Below are 26,273 nucleotides of genomic sequence, written 5' to 3'. Positions count from 1 at the left end.
TAATTAGATTTTAAAGTAGCGCGCAGCCTCTCGATGACCCGCTGGACATAATACTACTTGTAAATTCGTAGAAAATTAAGTTCCTATTAAAAAAAGTTCGTACGTTTCTGTGCAGTACTCGAGGGACAAAAGTCCAAATAAAAGCTTTAAACACTGTCATATGCTTTTGGATCATGACTCCTAAATAAAGAAATCTAAAGAAATCCATAGGCAATTAAGGCTAACGGTGCCTAATCAAAGTCCAGGTCTTTAAAAAACCCATTCTCTTTGAACCTAGGATCACACTCCTCCATTTTCTCATTAATCTACGGCAGACAATGCGCCATGCCTCTCGGATCTGTAGACTTCAATTTTCAAATCTTAATTGAAGCAGATAGTTTATTCATTTTCTTATCATTATTGCAATATACACGTACTACCATTTCTTACGTACATTTTCTTAATTTGTTGACTTCGGATCTAGACCCCACCCCAAAAGGGAGCTCCGCTCTCAGGAATCCACTCGTGACCCTGAATAAACCTCTCCACGCTAAACTCACCAGCTTCATCCAAACCCCCCAGCACGTGAAACCCCCTCCAGTTCACTCTCCTACCCGTATCCGCACCCGCACCCGTGTTCATATACTCGCCATAATACAGCGTATCCAACGCAAAATCCCCGTTCCATTCGGCCCATCCTTCAGGGTGGATAAGCCCATCCAGGTCCGTTTTCAAGAACACGGTCCTCGAATACCTCTGCCAAGGCCGGCCCAGGTAGCTGTTAAAGTTACCCTTAACCGCTTCCATTTCCGCAGTGGGCCGGACCCGACAACTGTGGACTGAAATGCCCGTGCTCTGATTCGGGTCGTCTCGGCCTTGGGCCGTGACCATGGGCCTTTGGCGGGGCATGGGCTTCCGTATGAAGATCTCGGAGTTTTGGATGACGGCGGCAGCGTTGCCGAAGATGAAGTCGACGGTGCCGTAGATGTCGCAGTCGCGGTAGATGACGGAGCGGTCAGAGTTAACGCGGAGGGCTACGGCTTGCTCTTTTGATGGGCCGGCTGTGTTTTCGAAGGTTATGTCTCTGGCCCAAAATCCATCTCCTGATACACCTGTCAGCAAATGTCATGATAAAAAAAAAAGTGCGATCGATTATAATTTTCTAACAGGACAGTGGTCTTGGTCTTGAATCTACAAAATTCCTCATCTGATTCTCTATTTTTAATAACCTTAAACTACCTTCAAACTCGAGCAAATGTGTGTAAACAGCCAGAAAAAAAAAACTTGCAACATTCATTTCTTGTGTATCTAAGGCCCCGTTTGGCAAATGGTTAATGAAGATGGATTAAGGAGTATGATTAACATAGTTAGATAATTCGATAATCCGAATGACTAAATTATTAATCTGTTATATAAGTTTTATTTTAACCCTTATAATCATTTTTAGTGTTTGGGAATAACAATGACTTTGACTATTTGATGATTTCCTTTTCCATCTCACATCTGTTTGCCCTGGGGACTCTCTGGCTTTGGCTTTCACAACCATGTTGTTTATATGGAGGGAAAGGAATATGCGCTTTCATGGTGGTGGTGTTAAAGAAGCCTCGGTCTTGGTGGCTCGGATTCTTTGTTTTATGGAGGAAGGGAATAGAGTTAGAGGTCTCTCCCGTGACATTGTCACCCCTTCCAAATGACCTTCTGCTTGGTATCTCCATGCTCCTGGTTTGCTGAAACTCAACACAAATGTTGTTGTTCCTCTGGAAGGAGATATTATTGGTTTAGGAGGTGTTATTCGGGATCACCATGGACATCTGATTGGTTGCTACTCTATGGGGATCAGGGGTCATATGTCTGTGGATCATGCGGAGCTGTTGGCTGTCCTGAGAGGCATTTGTTTTGTTCGGCGTATGAACTGGAGGATTTCAGTGGTGGAAATTGACTCTCTAAAGGTTGTCTCCATGGTGGATTCTCCTTCTCCTTTTGCTTCCTTGGCTCCTATTGCAGATGACGTTCGGGCTGGTCTGACTATTACTGGCTGCTCTAAAGTTTAATATGTAAGGCGCACTGGTAATGGTGTTGCTCATTCCCTACCTAAGTCGGTTTTTTTTTGTCCTCTTATTTTTGGTCTGTTTCTGTCCCTTTGTTTTTGAGACAGAGTGTTGTTGAGGACTTGGCTGGTTAGATTACCCTACCTGTCTTTTCAAAAAAAAAAAGAAGGGTTAGCTCTTAATCTATACTACTTATTAAAGAGAATACTCATGTCAAAACTTATTTCCTAATTTGCCCTTTCAAATTTTGATAATTTACAATTATATCATTAGCTATAATTAATCTTTAAATAATAACTATCCATACTTCTTTATTAAATGCACCTCCTACTCTTCCCCAAAATATTTGATCAAGTACATAATTATTATCGATAATTTATAATCTAACACTACATGCAAATGCTTATATCTATATTTAGAATTTTAGAGCGTCAATGTTCACTTGTTTATAATCTAACACTACATGCAAATGCTTATATCTATATTTAGAATTTTAGAGCGTCAATGTTCACTTTTCGAGCTACCTTACTTGCATGTCAATGCTTATATCTATATTTAGAATTTTAGAGCGTCAATGTTCACTTTTCGAGCTACCTTACTTGCATGTCAAGGGAGTTTTGCAACCTGCTCTAATATCTAAGAAGTTAAAACGAATACATTGGAGGGATATTAAAATTTTAATCCATGGGAGAACCAAAGTTTTGTAGTTATTAAATGCATCTCCTACTCCTCCCCAAAAATATTTGGTCAAGAATATACTTATTATTGATAGTTTACAATCTAACACTACATGCAAATGCTTATATCTACATTTAGAATTTTAGAGTGTCAATGTTCACTTTTCGGGCTGCCTTAATTGCTTGTCGGGGGGAGGGGGGGCTTTGCAACCTGCTTGGCTCTCTAAGAAGTTAAAACAACTGCATTGGAGGGATATCAGAATTTAATCCATGGGAGAACCGGAGTTTTGTAGTTATTAAATGCACCTCCTACCCCTTCCCTAAAATATTTGGTCAAGAATATAATTACTATCGATAGTTTATAATCTAACATTGCATGCAAATGCTTATATCTACATTTAGAATTTTAGAGTGTCAATGTTCCCTTTTCGGGCTACCTTAACTGCATGTAGGGGAGGTGTTTTGCAACCTACTCTACTCTTTAAGAAGTTAAAACAACTACATTGGAGGGGCATTAAAGCCATGGGAGAACCAAAGTTTTTTTATACACCAACTAAGGTAGAATTAGAGAATGACATACAACATTCTTCATTGCTTTGGGTCTTATGAGCACCAATTGCTAATGAGTCCAAAAGTTTTAGCTCAAGACTATAAATTTCTTCGCAATCGGTCACACAATAGTATAAGATAATCAAATAATTATAATAATAAGATGTAGATTCTAGACTTTTAAATTTCAATTTGAATCAATGCATAAATTATGAACCCAATTAACTAACAAACAATCTTTTTCATTTTCTCTGTATATAACTTCTCTTTCATATATAGTGTATAAATTAGCTCATACGGTTTCTTCGGCTCACCATAACACCTACTAAGCCAAATTCATACAATTATAAAAGAAAAGCTCAACCAAAATTTCACTTAGATTAGAATGAGAAATTTAACAGAACGTAAGATGTCGCTCACCATAATGCCTACTAAGCCAAATTCATACAATTATAAAATAAAAGCTCAACCAAAATTTTACTTAGATTAGAATGGAAAATTTAGCCGAGCGTAAGATGTTGACTTCATTTGAGGATCAAATTTGCTCAAGCACATGTTAGAATGATATGTTCCTCTAAAATTCAATTATTATTTTGAAAATGAGTTTCAAAACATAGTTATTATAGAAATGAGTCAATTCCGTACGATCTAAATTGCTATAGTCAAATTGACGATTAGTTTTCTTTTTGGAGACATTGATATCACAAAAATTTCAAAATGTATTATTAAAAGACTAAACATACAAATGTATGTTAAAATCTCATTAGATTAAATACTTTTTAAAATTACCCCCTAAACACATTTCACAGTGTAATTTGAAAACATGTTGTACTAAAGAGATCTATGATGCTAATATCGTGAAGTAGAGCATGATTAGTAATATATTAAGCTAATTGTATTATCCTTTTCATGTTATAGTAGAAATACAAAATAAATTTCCTTACCATGATTTTAGACAAAAATAAATACTAAAACAAACATCATATTTACATGCATCCAAAATAAGTTCTTATATTTTTATTATAAAACCTTGATTACTAAAGTGAAACTTCTTAAGCTTTGGTTTTTTACCTTCTAATAAAAAACTCATTTTTATATGTGACATTTATGTTTTACTTATTTCTCTCTATTCCTCTCCTTCCAACCATCCGACTTCTAATTTTAGAGACATGATCGAAGTGCTTGAGATAACATTAAAGATGGAGTAGATTTTCATGGAAATGCTATCACAATAATTCGATGTCAAGTTGTGAATTAGAGATTGATGAAAAGCATATGAACAACATAATCAGTCTCTCTTATAATTGTCACGGAACTTCAACAAGTGGCAAGTCCCTGCTCGCAAGATATACCTCCATCATCCAATCATGTCAATTTCAGCTTTAAGTTTAATAACTTTATCTGGGAAAGCTCTTATTAATTAGTATTTCCTTTGATAATTTGAACCTTAGTATAAGTTGAGCAAAGATGAGTCTCCCGTCTATAATATTAAAGCATCTTTTAATGTTGCTATTGTGTTTTTACAGAATAAGTTTGTTATGCATAGAAGTATAATTTTTTTTACCCTATTAATCCATGTTGGATATCAGCTATTTAGTAAATTTGATCCTCTATGTTTTTGTGTTTTGTTTCATCTTTAAATGATGATATAACATAGACTTTGACAAGACAATTAAATTTGAAATATGATATAAATTGGTTCTTTGTTTTGTCTCATTTTTACTCTATACATTCAGGTCCTTCCAGCTATTGGCCAATCTAATTACCTAAAAGTCCTAGCACACAAATATCTTATTACGTTCTTTATTTAGGTTGCATGAATATTGGTAAAATCTAAACCAGTTTAAGCACATGAATTGAGAGTTCTCCATTGATTTGCTTCATCATTTTATGATCCATATCCAAAATTTTTGACATTAAACAAGTAAGCCCATGTGCAATGCACGTGCACTTTACTAGTCCTTCTATATAGGAGTATTAAGTAAACCCTTCATTTTGAGGGGTTAACTCATTTTAATCCCTTTAGAGAGGTTAACTTAACCTTTTTATATATTTTATGTTTGGCAGATTATAGAAGGTTAACTCACTTTAACTTTTATATAGATTTTTTGTGTTTGGCGGGTTAAAAATTGGTTAAGTCTCTTTAACTTCTTACTTAACCCTTTGTCAATAGGCACCTAAATGGTTATGTGATTAAATACCAAGCTTAAATCTTATTATACTCAGTCTCTAATAATTGGAATTTTTTTAAATAAAATGATATTTTCGAAACTATAACTTACTAACCCTTGTGAATTAAAGGGACGGGTTGACTGGCGCGTCCATAATAATTTTACTTGCTCAAATTTCCAAACTTAATTCCTAAACGATGAGAATCACGTATATATGTGATTTCATCCACCAATAAATTCTGAAAATTTTCGCTTTCTAGAATTACAGTCTCCTATCCCGGCCAACAGGGACACGACGAAGTTTGCAACGCTTGACCCGTTTTGAGATACCTCCAGAAAATTTCTGAAGTATGACTTAATCCCCGTAGATGTTTTAGATGAGCTGGGAAATAGATTAGAACCNGGGGGGGGGGGGTAATCTGCAGTTTCAAACTTTTTGGGATTTATCTCTAATGGGCCAAATTTACTGCGGGGTTTTATGCAATGCGTAGCTCAGAATCATACCGAAGGTGGCCGATCTATAGGTCGTGTAACCATCAGGAACATTGTGATTGCCCGTTACTATAGTCTCATCAATGCCATCACCAACAAACATCACATTCCTCAAGTTTCTAGCTATCTCAACGTACTCTTCGTAAACCCCTGATTTCACATAGACAATAGCTCTTCTGTCTCCATTGTGCTCGCGATGCAGTGCTTGGACCGCCTCGTTGATGGTCCTGTAATTTCCCGACCCATCCTGAGCCACGACTATATCGGCATTGTGAGTCGATGCATCCCATAATGCGAGTAGACTTGAATTGGTAGACGTTGAGTTCCATTGCTTTGCTTGGTCATTTGTCTCTGAGAATGAGAATAGAAAAGTTCAGTGGATTTGAAGTGCTTAAAGTTAACTTAGAAAAGGTGGGTACAAGTTGAGCTGTGCGTTTTCCTTCTTATATATATTCCTTAGTTACCTATAGGGTAAGTATCAGAAAAACCCCCCTTCACTTTGGAGGATTAACGGAAAACTATGAGCAAAACCCCCCTTAAGTATAGGGATTGTCACAAAACCCAATTTTAACATTTAAATTTTATCGGACAACGTACCCCCTTTAACTTTGGTGTTTTATTAGAAACCCTTCTAAATTAGGGGCTTTTTTTTGAAAAAATCCTCAAAGTTAAAGGAGTTTTTTTCCAATAACCCTTAAACTTAAGGAGGTTTTCTTATATTTTGAAATATATATAAGAGGGGTTTCTTGATGGTTGTCCAAAGTTAAAGGAGGGTTTATGGTATTTAGCCTTAGCAATACGGATACTTCCATCACAAGCTAGTGCACTCTTAGTAATCGTCCTAATCTTCCAAAGTTTTTGATATTCATTCCATCCATCTTTATGCATATCTAAGTATTGTTAATTCGTTTGGATGGATTACATTCTGTCATGTCAACATATGGTGTAATTACATGAGTGAACCTCTAGAGTCTGCAAGATTCTTATTATAATAATACATGTGACCCTACATTCTGATAGAAGGTTAAGCATAGTTAACGCGCCATTGGTTCTATATTGATGTGCAGTTCTTATTCGTTATTGGGTAGGAGAGTAGGGTTAATGCTATGACTAGGATTAAAGATATTGCAAAGAAATTAATTTGGATTCTCTCCGCTTTAAGAAAGCAGCAAAGAGATTATTACTTTTAATAACAACTATTGATCATCTAATGGTGGTTGAGATTCTTTCTAAATGTAAGACTCACTATACCTCTATGAATTGCACTCATTCCTAATTCGTACTCAAAGAAAAAAAAATCTTCATCGTCAAATAGATAATCAATAATTATGATAGAGTAATTGTCCCACCACTACTTTTTTTAGTAGTAGAGAGAATTTGAATCCATCTTGGTCGTAACCATGTTCATGTTTTTCCTATGCAAGACCTCGGCCTGCAGTGAAAACTTAGGAACTTATGATGATTATTTTGCTGTTTTGTTCAGGGATTGTGGCAAAAAAATATAAGAATTGTGGCAACAAGGTATATTTTAAGTAAGAAATTGTTTCACTAGAAATTGTTTCCTTAAATGAGTATCAAATTGGTGATACTCGTAAGCAAGTGGGAGATTTGGAATGAGAAAAAAAATTGGCGGGCTTCTGATGGTGCAAGTTAGCGGGAGATCTGTTTCCTGCTAACTTGCGCACCCGCCTGGTTTTTCATGGCGAAGAAGAAGAAAGTGAGTGGGAGAAATCTCTTCAACATAGGATTGAGAGCAGCGGATTCAAGTTTGATAGATTGGGGGATCAAATTGATACCAGTTTTGCTGAGGATGATGATGGAGTCAACAATATAGTTATGGGCTCGACAGGTCCAAAAGAGGAAAAGAAGAAGAAATCAATGGAGGAAATACTCCGATCTTCTGATTTCTTGGTTGATTCTAAGCATGATACGAGCTCTTCTCAGTTGAATGGAATTCAAGCTCGTCGTCTCATAAGTAAACCTGTTATTTCTTGTGATGGCGCCAGCAGTTCATCTAGGGTTTCTTGGGCAGATGAGGTCGAATTGGAGGTGATTTCTTCTAATTCTAATTTGATTCATAAGCCTTCTGATATTCCTTCTAGAGTTCTTGCCTCTGATAGAATGAACTCTGAATCAATGCTTGATCTCGACACTGTTTCATTGATAAATGATGTGAATAAGCTGTCTGAGGATAGATTGAATGATTTGTCTAATTCTATTAAGAAGATCAGAGTAGAAAATATTGATAAAAATCCTGTGGTTTCTAATTTGGAGACAAAGTAGAATGATGTCCAGGATGGGGCTGTTAAGGTCCAGAATGATGTGGTTAATAGTGAAAAGACAAACAAAACTTTTGCTAGCCTTTTTGCTGATAATAGGAAAGCAGGGAATGGATTATCTTTGAATTTCTTGTCATCTGCCAATTCCAATACAGTCTCTTTTTCTGCTGAAGAATGGAAGGAAGGAGAAAGTTTATGAAAAAATGCTTTAATTGGACATGTCATAGGATTAAATGTCAAATTTAAATCAATGGAGTCCTATGTCAACAAACTATGGGGTAATATCTCTATACCAAAGGTCTCACTAATCAAACAAGGATTATTCCTATTTGACTTTCAATCAGAAGCTTCTATGAGAGAAATTCTTGAAGCTGGCCCCTGGTTTTTTGGGTCCAGACCCCTAATGCTGAAACCATGGAGTATTGATGCTGATATTGATAAGATGCAAGACTTTTACTATCCTATGTGGGCGCAATTTCCAAATTTAAGGTTAAACTTATGGAGCTCAATAGGAATCAGTAAAGTTGCCAGTTTAATTGGTAAGCCTATTGCAACCGACAAGCTCACGGCAAATAGAGAGAGATTGAGCTATGCAAGAGTTTTATTAGAGGTCAAGTTGCCATTGAAAGATCCATTGCCTGATCAGTTAAACATTCAAGGGCCTGATGGAATAAGCTACACACAATCAGTCATATATGAATATAAACCAAAGTGGTGTTCTTTGTGTAGTAAGATTGGTCATGTTACAGAACAGTGTAGAAGAATTAAGACTAAAAGGATGTGGATTCTTGTTATTAGACAGGCTGAAGCTCCTGTACTTAGCAAAGAACCTACTGTTATTCCTGGGCTAGAGAGAGATTCTGTTGTTCAGCAAATACCTGAAGCAAATATCAGCACTGAGCAAATTGCTGGAAAAAACAAAGAGACTCTGTCTGCTGGAAAACATGCACAGACTGAAAAACATGCACAGGCTGAAAGTAGAATTGCAGGGAAAGGGAGCTTAACATTTCCAGCAAATGATTCATATCTCTACTCAGCTCCAATTGTCAATGCTTCTGGATTTTCTAGCGTCAACAGAACTAATCTAGCAAGGAGATCTTCCATAGGCATTGCTGAATTCTCAGGTATTCAATTGTCTCATTTCTCTCCTTTAGATAACCCCTCATGTGTTGATAGGGGTGGTAATTCTATCTAAATGCATCTTGCTATTTGGAACATAAGAGGATTTAATAAATCCTCCAAGCACAAGATAGTAAAGCAGTTCATACAAGAATATGATATATCATTAATAGGCCTTCTGGAAACTAAACTTCATGAAAATAAGCTGAAAAGGATAGCTATGCAAATTACCAAAGATTGGAAATGGACTTCTAATGTGCATGAAGCTAGGAATGGAAGAATTTGGATTCTATGGGATTCTGATATTTTCAATGTTCAAGTATTAAGCTCAACTGATCAACACATTACTTGCACCATTGATTCCAAAAATGGGAAGTTCTCTAGCTTGTGTACTATTGTTTATGCTCAGAATCAAATGGCTAACATAAAGACCCTTTGGAGAGATCTTCGTCAATGGTCCCTGGGTCATTGGAGGGGATTTCAATACAATTTCTAGCTATGATGAAAAGATTGGAGGTATACCAGTTTCTGATACTGATATAGAGGATTTTCAAAATTTCATCAGTGCAAGTCATTTACTTCATCTAAAATCAATTGGATGCTACTTCACATAGAATAATAAACAGGATGCTAATAACAGAATCTGGTCTAGATTAGACAGATGCTTGGTTAATGAGGATTGGATCCATCAATATACAACCAGTCAAGTGGAGTTTCTGCTGCCTAGATGTTCTGATCATTCTCCTGCCTTGTTAACTATTGAAGATGATGCTATAAAGGGTAAAAGGCCATTCAAATTCTTCAACATGTGGGTAAAACATCCTGAGTTCATCCCTACAGTCAAAAAAGTCTGGGAGCAAAACATTGAAGGTTACAAAATGTACAGTTTCCACACAAAGCTCAAGAAGTTAAAGCTTGCTCTCAAAGAACTGAACAAGAAGCATTTTATGAATATAAGTGAACAAGTGCATAGAGCAAAAGATGAATTAGCTGATACTCAAAGGCTGTTAAATGGTGATCCCTTCAGTTCAGATTTGATCAATAGAGAAAAGGAGTGTATCAAAAAATATGACAGATTACTGGAATGTGAATCTTCCTTCTACAAGCAAAAAGCTAATATCAGTTGGAGTTTAGAAGGAGATAAAGGCTCTAAATTCTTCCACTCTATCATGAAAAAGAAAAGGCATCATAATAGAATTCTTACGCTATATAATGAAAGAGGAGATAGAATCACTGATAATGAGGGTATTATATCTGAAATTGTTGGATACTACAACAAATTGCTGGGAACCTCAGTCCCTACATCTGATCCTGATCCGATGGTGATTGCTAATGGACCTCTCCTCTCACATGATCAGAGACAAGCTCTTAGTACCCCCAATTACAAGAGATGAAATAAAAAAAGCTATCTGCTCTATGTCAAATGATAAAAGTCCTAGACCAGATGGTTACAGTGCTCTATTCTTCAAAGCCTCCTGGAGTATTATCAGTGAGGAACTTTTCTCAGCAGTTGAAGAATTCTTTACCTCAGGGAAACTTCTTGGTACAATCAATACTACCTCCATCACCTTAATTCCAAAGATTCTCAATCCACAATATGCATCTGACTACAGACCTATATCTTGCTGCAATTGTTTGTACAAAATCATTACTAAAGTCATTGCAACTAGAATTCAAGGAGTAATGGGATATCTGATAAGTGATGCTCAAAGTGCATTCGTAAAGGGTAGACTTATATCAAGTAATATCCTCTTAGCTCATGAGATTGTTAAACACTATGGTAGAAAGCATTCTTCCCCTCGTGCTATTTTGAACATTGATTTGAGGAAGGCTTTTGATACAATCTCCTGGGATTTCATCAGAAAAATGCTGATAGGATTGAAATTTCCTGAAAATATGACTTCTTGGATCATGGAATGCATTTCAACCCCCAAGTTTTCCATCTCAATCAATGGTGTTCTTCATGGCTACTTTCAAGGGGCTAGAGGACTGAGGCAAGGGGACCCCTTATCTCCATACCTATTTGTTATTGGAATGGAATACTTGTCTCGGAAACTCAGCACTCTCAAAGAGGACAGAGCTTATAAATTCCATCCCAAATGTCCGAGGCTGAACATAACTCATCTAGTGTTTGCAGATGATCTCCTCATGTTTGGAAAAGCTGATATAGGAACAATTTCAAAATTAAAGGACTGCCTAACATAATTTAGCCAAGTTTCTGGCCTCGAACCTAATCCAACTAAATGCTCCATATTTCTGAGTGGGATTGATGAAAGCCAGAAAAATCAAATCTGTAACTCCCTTAGCTTTTCGGAGGGGGTTCTACCAGTGCGCTATTTGGGTATGCCTCTTATCTCTAAAAGACTCTCTTGCCTAGACTGCTCTCCTCTTATTAGCAGAATTTCTGAACAATTTCAAAACTGGCTCAAAAGGAAACAACTATCATATGCTGGCAGATTACAGTTGATAAAATCAGTCATTATGGGAATTCAGATCTATTGGACTAGTAACTATATTCTTCCCAGAATATAGTTATGGAGGCAACTGTTGAAAATGAGAGACAAAGCTATTGCCTAACCCTAACCCTAAGAAGAGTGATTCTTGGTTATGGAGGCAACTGTTGAAAATGAGAGACAAAGCTATTGCCTTTTGTGGAGGAGTTGATAAACTGAAAGAACTCATTATCTCTTGCTGCCAGGGAACAAAAATTAAACTCTCCGCCCTTTATGAAGCTCTTGTCCCTGCTGCCAATAAGGTTCAGTGGTTCAAAACAATTTGGGATGGTTTATCTATTCCTAAACATTCATTTATCCACTGGTTAGCAGTTCAGAACAAACTGCTAACTCAAGACAGACTTATGAAGAGAGGAATCATCTCTATTAATTCATGTAGCCTGTGTGCAGGTTCTTGCTTGGAGTCTAGAGACCATCTATTTTTTGAATGCACTTACTCGTGCAATGTCTGGAATCACATTATGGAATGGTTGAAATTTGATTGGAGATCATCGAATTGGCAGCTACTTCAGGACTGGTACAATGCCAGGCTAAGGGGAAAGGGAGCAAAACAAAGGATCAAAAGACTAGCATTGAATGCTACAATATACAGCATATGGAGAGAAAGAAATTTAAGACTTTTTCAACAGCAAAATAGGAATGAAGACCAGCTGGTGAGAGTAATAAAGATCGATATAGCGACTATCATCTTTAACAGTACTATTCTGAAGTATAGAGATGATTATCCCTTGATATTGTAAGGGTTTTTGTATCTTTCTCGTATTCTTGCAATCTCAGTTAAACTGAGTATCATGCTGTACATATAATTCTTTCATTGGTAAATGAATAAAAAATTTTCATTGACCAAAAAAAAAACTATATTCTTCCCATCAAAGTTCTTGAAAAAAAAAATTTTTGGTAAATGAAAATTTTATTTCATCTCCAAATATGAAAGTTGTATGTACATCAATGATCTCAATATGAGAATACCAGAAAATAAGAAGCTAAAGCTCAAGAATCAGAGCAATAGCCAATACATGGAAATTACAAACAGGAATAAAAGCCTGTAAATGCAAAACAAATTTCAGAAATCCTTAGGGAGTTCTTGAAAAAATTGATAGTATGTGTTCTGACTTCTTATGGGGTCACAAAATTCATTTAGTGTCCTGGGAATCTGTATGTCAGGGGATTGACCATGGTGGCCTGGGGTTGTTTTCAGCTAAATCTTGGAATTATGCTATGGCTGCGAAGCTCCTTTGGATGATACATCTTAAGAAAGATATTCTCTGGATTAAATGGATTCATGGTCACTATCTGAGACAAAATAATATCTGGCAAGTCCAAGCTAAGAAATGCGATTCATGGCTGTGGAGGCAACTGCTGAGAGTGAGAAATTTGCTGATTGATAAGCTCGGAGGTGTTAATAATTTGCAAAATGCCATCAGAGAAAGCTGTATTAATGGCAAGCTCAGTGTATCGGTGATGTGCAGGAATCTTTTTCAACAATCTGACCTGGCAACATGGGCAGGAACTGTGTGGGGGCGGATGGCATATATCTAAACATTCCTTTATCCTCTGGTTGGCAGTTCAATCAAGACTCTTAACACAAGAGAGACTATGTAGAATGAGGATCTTGAGCTCCAATTTGTGTGTTTTATGCTCTAGGGAAGGCCAAACAGAAACATGTCACCATCTGTTTTTTGACTGCCTTTATTCTGCAAGGGTGTGGAATAAGGTAATGGATTGGTTATGTTTCAACTGGAGATCATGTGGGTGGAACCAAATCATTAATTGGTACAACAGGAGCTTGAGGGGGAAAAATCACAAAAAAAAGTTGAAGAGAATGGCATTATCCGTATCAGTGTACATGATATGGCAAGAGAGAAATTTAAGAATCTTCCAACAGAAATCAAGAAGCTCGGATTATCTCTTTAGTATGATAAAGATGCAAGTGTATACAAGAATTTTAAATGACAAAATACCACACTATATGAAAGAATATGTAGATAAATTGTAAAGTTTGAAGACTAGATTCTATAACCAGTCTTGAGTGAACATTCTCTTGATGTACTTATTATTTCCATACTTGGTAAATGAATAAAATTTTTCATTGACCAAAAAAAAAAAAAACATATGGTTGATCTGAGTTCATATAATTGAGTTCATTTTTATGTTTACAGGAGGATTCGATGTTCCATGTGCTGCTGCAAGGTTCCATTTTTGTGATTCAATCTTGAAATTTATCTTCTTAGGAATATCAGAAATATATAAACATGTAGTGGTTAGTTTGCTAGGGGAAGTGAAATTTGGGTTCTTTTTGTGTGTACAGGGATGTGATCAGGCTGCAATTAAATTTCAAGCAGCAATTCAATCTTAGCATACCTGTGATGAGGATTTGAAGCAGGTAATAATAAGCTACAAGTCAATTTTTTGTAGAACTCAACCTTTTTTTTTTTGGTAAATGAAAAACAACCAAAAAAAATAAAAAAAAGGTTGAGTTCTACAAAAAATTAACTTGTAGAACTCAACCTTGTAATCATACGTTTTGTGTGTTTTCAGGCTTGAATGGTATTAGTGCTAATCGAGTATAAGTATTGATTCATGGATCATATTCCGGAGTTTTTTTAGGTTGCAGAACTCATCCTTTAGCCGGAAGAGATGAAAAGAACAATATGTAACAATGTATAACATGTATTCTAAATTTATATTTTAACTTCTTTGTTATATCTTCTATTTGTAGAATTGAATTTCTATACTATATATGATTCTTTCATTATGTTTGCATGGCAACTTATGTGTGTGTTATATTTTATTAAATATTACATCATGGTGTTAGCTCTACCAGAGTTCATATATGTTTTGTGATTAGATATGAAGAGGATAAAGGGAGCCAAAATGGAAAAAAAAGACGCATCGTAGACAAAATTTCTATCTAGGATGAGCATCTTAGACGGAATTCCAGTCTAGGATGCAGAATGAGCATCCTAGACGCATCGTAGATAAAATTTCTATCTAGGATGAGCATCTTAGACGGAATTCCAGTCTAGGATGCAGAATGAGCATCCTAGACGAAATTTCATCTAGGATGCATCCTAGACGGTTGTCTTATCCATCTGGAAATATTCTAGATGATATCTTGTTCTCTAGGATGTATTTCCATCTAGGATGATTTTTCTAAACGGAATTCCATCTAGGATGATTTTTCTAAACGGAATTCCATCTAGAATATGACGCATCCTCGACGGAAACTTATTAGACCAACAAGTTTCGTCTACGAAATTCCGTCTAGGATGATCATCTTAGATAAAAATCTGGCCATTCTAGATGGAAAATTTCGTCTAGGATGCTTTGTTTTTTGCCAGTGAATACTCTATGTGGATTCTACTGTAATTTGAGTTAGTAATCTCAAAATTGCTCTTACAGATATAAAGACAAGTTGATAACCATGTTACCTTAAGTGTTGGAATGTAATGAATCCTATTTGTTTATGATGATTTGCAAATTTTTCTGCAACTACCTGGTTTTTATGATTATATGCGTAAGGATGACTTCCTCAAATTATAATCGATAATCCTTTACAACTAGGTTAGGATTGAACCTGGACCGGTTTTAAGTGTTTTTTTGTTTGGCAAAAAACTTAGCAAAAGTTGGCCCAATTTTTGTTGTTTGGCAAAAAACTTAGCTAAAGTTGGCCTAATTTTTGTAGGTAAAAATGCTCATTAAGCTGGTCTTAATTTGAATCACCCCTCCCTTTGTTCAAACTAGAATCACTTTAGGATGAAACTGGGTTAGGATTGACCAAAATTAGTTTAGGATAAAACCAGGTTAGGATTGTTCGTAGCCCAAACATACTGTTTGGCATAGTGCCGAAACTAGTTTTAGTTGGAATAAGCCCTGCCCAATAATAGAATCAGATAAATTTGGCCCAAAAAACCAGTGGTCTGGGAAACATATATTCTGATTATCAAATTGACAAAGGAAAATATATTTCATTATTAAATTGGAACTCTACTTTTATAGATATGTGTGTTTACCAAACATGAGGTGAACTTATGTCAACTTAAGTGGACAAGAGGCCTTTGTCCAGCAAACTTTCTATTCACTCATATATATATATNAGTCTTATCTACCGGTACCTGTCATATAGTATATAGTTATATATATAGTTATAAGTAGTTATATATATTCTAACGTTATAACCTAGGGTATCGTACTTATGGTAGCTGTATTGTATATTATATAGGTATGGCTCTAGCGCTACGCTATATATATCATCTATAGGTTCTCTTATGCCAACTTAAGTGGAACCATCCAACCAACACTTTTTTATCCATTTGATGATAGCCTATGGGAAATACTGCAAGATATAAAAAGACTTTATATATAATACCGGCTAGTTATAACCTAGTATTAATTACTATATAGTAGTATATGAGTTACGTACTGTATCCTCGTATTTATAGTACTCATCATTATACGGTATACTACTATCGTAGTATCAGTACCGTATGAGTAATAGAAACGCCGATGGGGAGATTCCGAAAAAGATTGCGGCCAGAACGGTAATGCAGATACTAATCCTTTTGTGTTGAACAGGCTTTTGGTGGATTCGGTTATGCTTGGCCCCCCGCGTGGGGATGTGGGTGTAGGTTCCGGACAGGTTCTCATAACTCTCCTCCTTCGGGACTCGCACTTTTGCAAGGTGCAGTTGACTCTTGCAACGCTTGGGAACTACGAAAACAACGAACTGGCAGTCAAACCTATAATATCTCGGTAACTCTTCAACAGGGCCAAGTGCAAGTGAATAAATGTAGTTTACAAGTGTTGGAATCTATTGAAAATATGTTAGTTCTAGCCTGGGTTAATGTTCGTTCTAACACAACCTCCAGCCGTCTTCGTGTTAGTTCTCTGCCAATTCCTTCGGTTTGTTCTGTTGCGCCATAGTTAGCTCTACCTAACTGCTCGTGTTTAGTTCTAATCGCGTGCCCTCTTATGCGCACTCTGTTTAGTTCTATCCCTTCTCGATGTGTAGTTCTAACTGCGGGCTGGCGTTATTTCTAGGACAACTGCTTCTGCTCTTGTGCGCGCCATAGTTAGCCCTACCTCCTCAGCCTTGTTTATACTCTAGCGCTGCGCCTCCCTGTGTAGTTTAATCCCTTTCTCAGAAGTTAGTCTCTACTCGACGGGCTGGCGTTCATTTCTTTAGCACTACACTGGTTTGCTTCCTTATGGTGTGCGCTACCGCTTAGCGCCTCTACGTTCTCAGCTTTGTCTAGTTCTACGGCTGCGCCTCGTTTGCACCCGTCCGGGTCTTCTGCTTAGTTCTTCATCCTTCTGCGAGTTTAGTTCTAATCTGGCTGTGGCCGTTATTATCTATCCACATGCTTTGCTCTGGTGGCTAGTGTTAGGCCCTAGCGTACTTCCTCATTTAACCATGAAATATACTTACAACACTACAACAACGAAGTAGTTTGTCTGTAAATGTACACGCAAAACACATTAACAACGATATTAACAACATGAAATAACACTCCTTCAACACTTGAATAGCACAACAAAAACTTGAGAAAATTAAATAATATTTACAAAAAGTGAATCGGCCTGCAATAGCAAGAGGCAGCACAAAGCCTGCTCTTATATTTCACATTATCTCCTTTGAAATTGTTATCGCGACCGTTTTTTGAGCCATATCTGCTGTTAATGAATCAATCATAAAGGATCGCCCCGCATAATGCTTATATAACGTTTCTGCATTTAAGGTGAAAAATATTACCATATGAAAATCGACAATGATAACAAAAAACTGAACAAGCTTAAATTAGAAATGCATGAAACACTTTGCGTCCTTCGTTGCTGTGGCACGGGTCAAACTGACACTGGAAGACATGATGCTCCCAGATTTCCGCCAATCCGCCAATTACTCTCAATGAAAAAGCTCATAAGGCTTATTTATAAATTCTCACAGGCATCGGCGGTATAAATAGGGGGAGTTGATTGAGGAGTAGTGAATAGAAGTTTTGTCTCCTCTCCTGCACTTAACTTACCCGGGTGCCGAATTAGTCGCGGGAGCTGATCATTCGGGAATGCAGAAATTCTTTCACACTGCCAAGACACTTTTGCTTGAGAAAGTTCATTTTTCCTTCCATTTTCGTTTTTGCCACCATTTCAAAGATTTCCGCTTCCTAGAAATGCCTTGCTAAAAGATGCAATAATTGTCAACCATTGATGGGATACACTAATAACTAATGATCCACGCACAGATTATACAGTGAAAAAACAAGGGACTATACTCTACTGCACAGCCAAGGTTCTTGTGACATCGTATCCTTTTCGATCATAGGACTATGCAGCTTGTTTGCAATCATTGTTGACAGCCGAAGGCCGAACTAACAGAATGGGATCGAGTTCCGCCTACAAAAATTACCATGAACTGAATACCAACATCAGTTACTTAAATTATTTTATACTACCAAACATTGCAACAATTCAATACACAATTTTTAGGACACATCACATCGTCACTGATGAGTTCCACCTCCCGTTATAGTATACCTAAGCATCTAACAGCTGAGAGTACGCTTGCTTCGGCACACTTCCAAATGTACGTATCACTGATATGGCAAGTCCTATTGTGAGACAAATTTGCTACTTAGACATTAAGTTACAATTCAACAGATTATTATTAGAATAAGTGTCACGTAACAGTTTATGCTGTTTCATTCTCGATTGGTAGAAAGTCTTCATTAATTTGTTCTGCAAATAATCAAACGCAGTAGCCTTACTGGTATAGTCTCTAGATGTAGGTATGAAAGCCTTCTTGATTTTGCATTTTTTTCCCCTCAGGACTATGCCACATATCTGGATGAACGTGCTCTTCCTTTGTGCTTGCCTTTGGTTGATCTAGAGGCATATAAGGTGAATTAAGCCAGGGTCGCATGCCTTCCTCTCCCTCTCTTCCGACACGCGCCGTTTGATAGATGGCGTTTCTCACCAGTATTCTCATTAGCACCATTCATCTCTGAGAAACATCTCTAATAGAGTGAGAAGGCATATTAATTAACAAAAGAGTTACACAAGAATTATATGGAAAATATACAAAACTTTAAAATTACAAGAAAATTTAAAAAACTAAAGTCACCGAGAGCGCATCCTTCTATAATTCTCTACGTCTGGTTGCGCTCATCACAGAAGTCATCACATAATCAGCTTTCCCCAACTTCCTTCCAAATTCTCATATTCCTTAGCTTCCATATGCTCTTTGATTTTTTTTTGCTTCAGTTTAGCATCTTCGCGTCAATCGTCTTTCTCCTGGTTTTTTTTTGGCATCTAGGCAACTACGCTCTTGCTAATTCTCGTAATTCTGTAGTGAGGCTCATTCAACTCGTCACGGTCTTCTTGCTCCGCAATTAAAAGGAAAATTAATTCAGCTTTCTTGATTCCATTTGACAAAAGGAGCTAGTATTAGTACGTATACTATAGTTGCAAACATAGATACTAACAAAAGGGACATAAAATAATGAACTATTAGAGCACGTATGTATCATAATACTATTGGACGATGCCCCGGTATGAATAAGAGGAGTATTCTCTTGGCCATTATCCGTACCCTAACTTCGGGACTCTATATAATTTTGTTCATAGTAGTCCTCTTACCACTTTCCAGTTTACTCTTCAGCGCAACAAGAGCGCGGTAACGCTTTCATATTGAAGCGTCTCTAATTCCCTACTTTCTTTCATAAACACCAAGACCTCACATAAAAGAAACTACACATTAGAGCAATGTGCATAAACAATAATCATTATACAATACGGGAAGATATACAACATAATGTTCATGTAACTCAGCCAGTAAAACGGAGGAAAAAACTACGCCATGTCCCGGAATTTGAGCGGCTGACGGTACAATTCCCGGTGAATACTAAGAGACTCTCGTTGAATTTACTCATCTCTTTGGCAAAGAAGAGTGAACACACGGCATGGCACGCGACATTATATTTATGGCAAGTTGATAACCTGCTACCGCATATCTAAAAGCGCCCACTAAGGGACATGTCTTAGGATGTCGCGCGGGCATAATATGAAGCGCGATATATGAAAGCAGCATATAAGGTTTACAGGCATATTATAGGGTGCTTCATTAATGCATATCTACGCATATCTCGGTCATTCTATCGGCGTTCCTCCCGAAATAGCCTTCTTTCGGCTCATCGGCTTTCTTATCAATTCTTTACAAAATAGGTGTAGATTGTATTAGCGCCGCTGCGCCCAACTCATTTTTTATCGGAAATCCGGTCTCCTTTGGAATCCGGTAATTGGTGAATATCATCTATACCGAACACAAATTTTTATTCGCGGCAAATCATATGATAGCATATTATCAGGATAAAAATTTTTGAAAATCAAGCATCAATTGCTTATTTGCCTTGCATTGCTCCAAAAGGATGTGGGTATCATTGAGAGAAGCTGTGAACAAGGTGTCGTCTGTAGGGCTTTTATGTGTCTTTCTCATCTAATTTTATTCGCATTATTCAATTAAAATCTCGAAATAACACAAATTGGCCGGATATTCTCTCAGTGGTGTTATCTTAGCGCGCTACAAGAAAATTATAACATTAGACAGAGTTAAAAATTAAATATATTTGGGCGCAAGATAAGACACATATTAACAAGTTTATTAAAGCACAAACATTATACATCTGGCTTTACAACAAACCATTATAATTCAGAAAGAGTTAAAAATTAAATACTATCATGCAAATTACTTAGCGGGAAGTCTGAGGATTATTGCATTTAGAAGAGGTAGCGCTTTGATTTTGAAGAATTCGACGACGTTCGACTCTTTGATTTGTTCGAACCATGAGGGCAGCCGTCAGAGGGCTTGGTCGAGCTCCGGAGGGCGGGTGAGCCTGAGGGCTGAGCTGCGACATGCCATCGGAGGCGTTGGCCTGATGGACGAGGGGTGAGTTCGATGCGCTGAGGAGGAGTAGTAAGCGGGCGCTGACAGAGACGGACGGCGACGCTCGGCGGCGGCGATCTCGGAGCTGGAGAGGAGGAGGGGAGGTGATGGCTAGGGCGGGGACGGCGGCGAGGGCTTGCCCGAGCTTGGGCGGTGGCGATTTCGGTCGCTAGAGAGGAGGAGGCGGGAGGTGATGCACAGATCTGAGCGGAAAGAAGAGTAGAAGGGTAGGGATTTTTTGGGGGGAAGGGATTTTGGGCGAAGGGCCCAGATCTCTTTATAACTTGGTTTATAAATAAACCCGCGCCACGATGCATGCCTGCAGATGACAGCTACGGAGTCACCGCAGATTCACTTTTTGCCATATATATATATATATATATATATATATAATATATATATATATATATATATATAATATAGTTATATATATATATTATATATATATAATATATATATTGCTTATATATATTCTTATATATATATATATATAATATATATAATATAGGGTATATATATATATATTTATATATAGTATTATATTATATATATCCTATATCATATATATATATATATATATATATTATATATATATATATATATATATATATATATATATATATATTATATATATTCTTATGCAACTTAAGTGACCTCCTCCAACAAACTTTTTATCGCATTGATGTACCTAGGGATCATGGCAGATATGAAAAGACTTTATACTATATTATATATATATATATATATATATATAATATATATATATAATATATATATATATATATATTATATATATATATATATATATATATACTAATATATTATTATACTATATATATATATCATATAGTTCTCTTATGCCAACTTAAGTGGACCTCCAACAACACTTTTTATCGCATTTGATGATACCTATGGGAAATACTGCAAGATATAAAAAGACTTTATTATATATATTACCGCTAGTTATAATAGTATATAATTATATATATATTATATATTATTATAATAGTATATATATAATTGAGTGAATAGAAATTATCCGTCGCTAATTTTCCGTCGCTGAAATTTAGCGACGGATATTCCGTCGCTAAAAATGATTTTAGTTACCCTCACTGTACTGACGGGTTTTTGGCGACGGAATTTTATTTTATCCGTCGTTAAAACCTTTAGCGACGGATTTTTGACTTTTAGCGACGGATTTGTCCGTCGCTAAAAGTCCTGTTTCTAGTAGTGACAGTGTTAACGTAAGCCAGAGGGCTATCTTTTTGCTAGCATTCGCATGCCTTCCTAGGTGATTCACGTACTGACCCGTCTGAATTGATCGTATTCCATGCGCTTATGAATCTTAACTGTTGTTATTGCACAAGCTCATTGAAGGGACCCAGGTATACTCACCAAAGATACTGGAACTAAGAGCAAAGACACAGATTGTACATGCAGTTGACATTACTTTAATACAAGGTTGTTTTGTTAAGTCATCACGTTTTATTGTAAAGATTATGGACTGGTTGTATTGTTATGTTTGCCGTTGTGTTATCAAGCTTATGGACGGATTGTCAAGGTTATGTTTTGGTTTTCAACCTCTCCGATTATGGACTGGTTGCATTTCATTCTACTGTTGTTGTGAAGCTATCTGTTGTTTAGTCTCTGTATTGTTAGGCTTATGGACTTGTTCACAAGTTTAGATCTTGGTTTGTATTGTTAGTTCCAGCTTAGTCTATATTCTTCTGTTGCCCAGATTCGAGCAGAATCAGATAGAAAATGACCAGTTTGTGCCATGTTAGTTCTAAGTTATGCCATGTTAGTTCTAACTTATGTCTTTTTGGTTCTATCTTATACCATGTTAGTTCTAATCTACACCATGTTAGTTCTAATTGTTGTTTTCACTGTAATTTCTTCCCCCGAACTCGGAATGAGGTGATTTAAGATTTATTACTGGAGAAGCGAGGTAGAACTAACATATACAATAGATCCAACACTTAAACTAGAACTTAAAGTTATATGGAGGTGGAAATAACACGAGAACAGCTGGATCTATCACTGGAGAAGCGAGAACTTACAACAACTAAGCTGGAACTAACAAAGGAGATAGATATCCAATGCTTACAATATAACTAGCGCTAGCCGGCTATAGAACTAACATGAATGCGGTTAGACTTAACACGTCAGACGATAGAACTTACAACATCTAAGATAGAACTAACAAAACCAGTGAAACAAATGACGTAGGCTCCCGTATGGATAAAATGGTGTTTTTTGAGCTAAATCGTCTTCAACCCAAAACATTATCACTTTTCCTAAACACCTAAAATAAGTTTTAATTTTGGTGTTTTGGTTTTGAGTTTGAGGAGGTGTTAATATAATATCTAACATAATATATTAAATGTAATTAATATAGAGTTAACATGTTAATGTAATATCTAACATAATTAGTTGCTAAAATATGTTAATGTAAAGATAATATATTCACAATAACTATTTACATATATATCATAAATTACTAATATATTATTAAATTACTATTAATGAACTCAGCCCTATTAAAGACCATAGTATATTACATAATATTAGAATATTTATAACAGATTAATTTATTAGTAACACACGAGTCATAACATAATATTAACATTATTGATAATATTATATTATATGAATGAGAGTATAATATTATATTATATTGACAATAGTATAATATCATATTATATTAATAACACAACAAGGTTATTTTAAAAATATAATATAATATATGACCATTACAATTTGATATACCAAAATTATTAAATATATAACCTTTTGAAAATAATATGTAATAATTATAAGATAATATAACTCATTAAGTACAATAGATCCAACACCTAAACTAGAACTTAAAGTTATGTGGAGGTGGAAATAACACGAGAACAGCTAGACCTATCACTGGAGAAGCGAGAACTTACAACAAATAAGCTGGAACTAACAAAGGCGATAGAGATCCAATGCTTACACTATAACTAGCGCTAGCCGGCTATAGAACTAACATGAATGCGGTTAGACTTAACACGTCGGGCGATAGAACTTACAACATCTAAGATAGAACTAACAAAACCAGTGAAACAAATGACGAAGGCTCCCGTATGGATAAAATGGTGTTTTTTGAGCTATATCGTCTTCAACCCAAAACATTATCACTTTTCCTAAACACCTAAAATAAGTTTTAATTTTGTCCTTGTGGTTTTGAGTTTGAGGAGGTGTTAATATAATATCTAACATAATATATTAAATGTAATTAATATAGAGTTAACATGTTAATGTAATATCTAACATAATTAGTTGCTAAAATATGTTAATGTAAAGATAATATATTCACAAGAACTATTTACATATATATACTCTAAATTATTAATATATTATTAAATTACTATTAATGAACTCAGCCCTATTAAAGACCATAGTATATTACATAATATTAGAATATTTATAACAGATTAATTTATTAGTAACACACGAGTCATAACATAATATTAACATTATTGATAATATTATATTATATGAATGAGAGTATAATATTATATTATATTGACAATAGTATAATATCATATTATATTAATAACACAACAAGGTTATTTTAAAAATATAATATAATATATGACCATTACAATTTGATATACCAAAATTATTAAATATATAACATTTTGCAAAATAATATGTAATAATTATAAGATGATATAACTCATTAAGTACAATAGATCCAACACCTAAACTAGAACTTAAAGTTATGTGGAGGTGGAAATAACACGAGAACAGCTAGACCTATCACTGGAGAAGCGAGAACTTACAACAAATAAGCTGGAACTAACAAAGGCGATAGAGATCCAATGCTTACACTATAACTAGCGCTAGCCGGCTATAGAACTAACATGAATGCGGTTAGACTTAACACGTCGGGCGATAGAACTTACAACATCTAAGATAGAACTAACAAAACCAGTGAAACAAATGACGAAGGCTCCCGTATGGATAAAATGGTGTTTTTTGAGCTATATCGTCTTCAACCCAAAACATTATCACTTTTCCTAAACACCTAAAATAAGTTTTAATTTTGTCCTTGTGGTTTTGAGTTTGAGGAGGTGTTAATATAATACCTAACATAATATATTAAATGTAATTTGATATAGAGTTAACATGTTAATGTAATATCTAACATAATTAGTTGCTAAAATATGTTAATGTAAAGATAATATATTCACAAGAACTATTTACATATATATACTCTAAATTATTAATATATTATTAAATTACTATTAATGAACTCAGCCCTATTAAAGACCATAGTATATTACATAATATTAGAATATTTATAACAGATTAATTTATTAGTAACACACGAGTCATAACATAATATTAACATTATTGATAATATTATATTATATGAATGAGAGTATAATATTATATTATATTGACAATAGTATAATATCATATTATATTAATAACACAACAAGGTTATTTTAAAAATATAATATAATATATGACCATTACAATTTGATATACCAAAATTATTAAATATATAACATTTTGCAAAATAATATGTAATAATTATAAGATGATATAACTCATTAAGTACAATAGATCCAACACCTAAACTAGAACTTAAAGTTATGTGGAGGTGGAAATAACACGAGAACAGCTAGACCTATCACTGGAGAAGCGAGAACTTACAACAAATAAGCTGGAACTAACAAAGGCGATAGAGATCCAATGCTTACACTATAACTAGCGCTAGCCGGCTATAGAACTAACATGAATGCGGTTAGACTTAACACGTCGGGCGATAGAACTTACAACATCTAAGATAGAACTAACAAAACCAGTGAAACAAATGACGAAGGCTCCCGTATGGATAAAATGGTGTTTTTTGAGCTATATCGTCTTCAACCCAAAACATTATCACTTTTCCTAAACACCTAAAATAAGTTTTAATTTTGTCCTTGTGGTTTTGAGTTTGAGGAGGTGTTAATATAATACCTAACATAATATATTAAATGTAATTTGATATAGAGTTAACATGTTAATGTAATATCTACAAGGTTGTTTTGTTAAGTCATCACGTTTTATTGTAAAGATTATGGACTGGTTGTATTGTTATGTTTGCCGTTGTGTTATCAAGCTTATGGACGGATTGTCAAGGTTATGTTTTGGGTTTCAACCTCTCCGATTATGGACTGGTTGCATTTAATTCTACTGTTGTTGTGAAGCTATCTGTTGTTTAGTCTTTGTATTGTTAGGCTTATGGACTTGTTCACAAGTTTAGATCTTGGTTTGTATTGTTAGTTCCAGCTTAGTCTATATTCTTCTATTATTTATAACAGATTAATTTATTAGTAACACACGAGTCATAACATAATATTAACATTATTGATAATATTATATTATATGAATGAGAGTATAATATTATATTATATTGACAATAGTATAATATTATATTACATTAATAATAAAATAAGGTTATTTTAAAAATATAATATAATATATAAC

At 35.4% G+C, this 26,273-nt stretch overlaps 2 protein-coding genes across 2 annotated transcripts; one reads left to right on the top strand and one right to left on the bottom strand.

Annotated features, from left to right (window-relative positions):
* On the bottom strand, positions 460 to 7,186 carry LOC109819574 (probable pectinesterase/pectinesterase inhibitor 36). The gene is made up of 3 exons (XM_020385331.1): positions 7,168 to 7,186; positions 5,929 to 6,267; positions 460 to 1,091 (listed from the first exon to the last, which is right to left on the bottom strand). The coding sequence occupies exons 1-3, from the start codon at positions 7,184 to 7,186 to the stop codon at positions 460 to 462; spliced, it is 990 nt and encodes a 329-aa protein (XP_020240920.1).
* On the top strand, positions 8,446 to 10,708 carry LOC109819572. The gene is made up of 3 exons (XM_020385329.1): positions 8,446 to 9,319; positions 9,419 to 9,633; positions 9,941 to 10,708. Exons 1-3 carry the CDS (start codon positions 8,446 to 8,448, stop codon positions 10,706 to 10,708), a joined length of 1,857 nt encoding a protein of 618 aa, XP_020240918.1.

This window comes from Asparagus officinalis, chromosome 8, assembly GCF_001876935.1.
Source record: "Asparagus officinalis chromosome 8, Aspof.V1, whole genome shotgun sequence".
Taxonomy (NCBI): domain Eukaryota; kingdom Viridiplantae; phylum Streptophyta; class Magnoliopsida; order Asparagales; family Asparagaceae; genus Asparagus; species Asparagus officinalis.
This window is presented reverse-complemented; position numbering and strand designations above follow the sequence as displayed.

What these genes read in the sequence shown, in the direction of transcription:
- LOC109819574 (XM_020385331.1), bottom strand. An exon ending in CTATAGATCGGCCACCTTCG is followed by an intron (nt 1,092 to 5,928) that starts GTATGATTCTGA and finishes ATTTGCTGACAG; the next exon opens with GTGTATCAGGAGATGGATTT.
- LOC109819572 (XM_020385329.1), top strand. Translation starts at nt 8,446, where the DNA reads ATGGAGTCCTATGTCAACAAACTATGGGGTAATATCTCTATACCAAAG. An exon ending in AGGCATTGCTGAATTCTCAG is followed by an intron (nt 9,320 to 9,418) that starts GTATTCAATTGT and finishes GGAACATAAGAG; the next exon opens with GATTTAATAAATCCTCCAAG. An exon ending in CTGATATTTTCAATGTTCAA is followed by an intron (nt 9,634 to 9,940) that starts GTATTAAGCTCA and finishes AATAATAAACAG; the next exon opens with GATGCTAATAACAGAATCTG.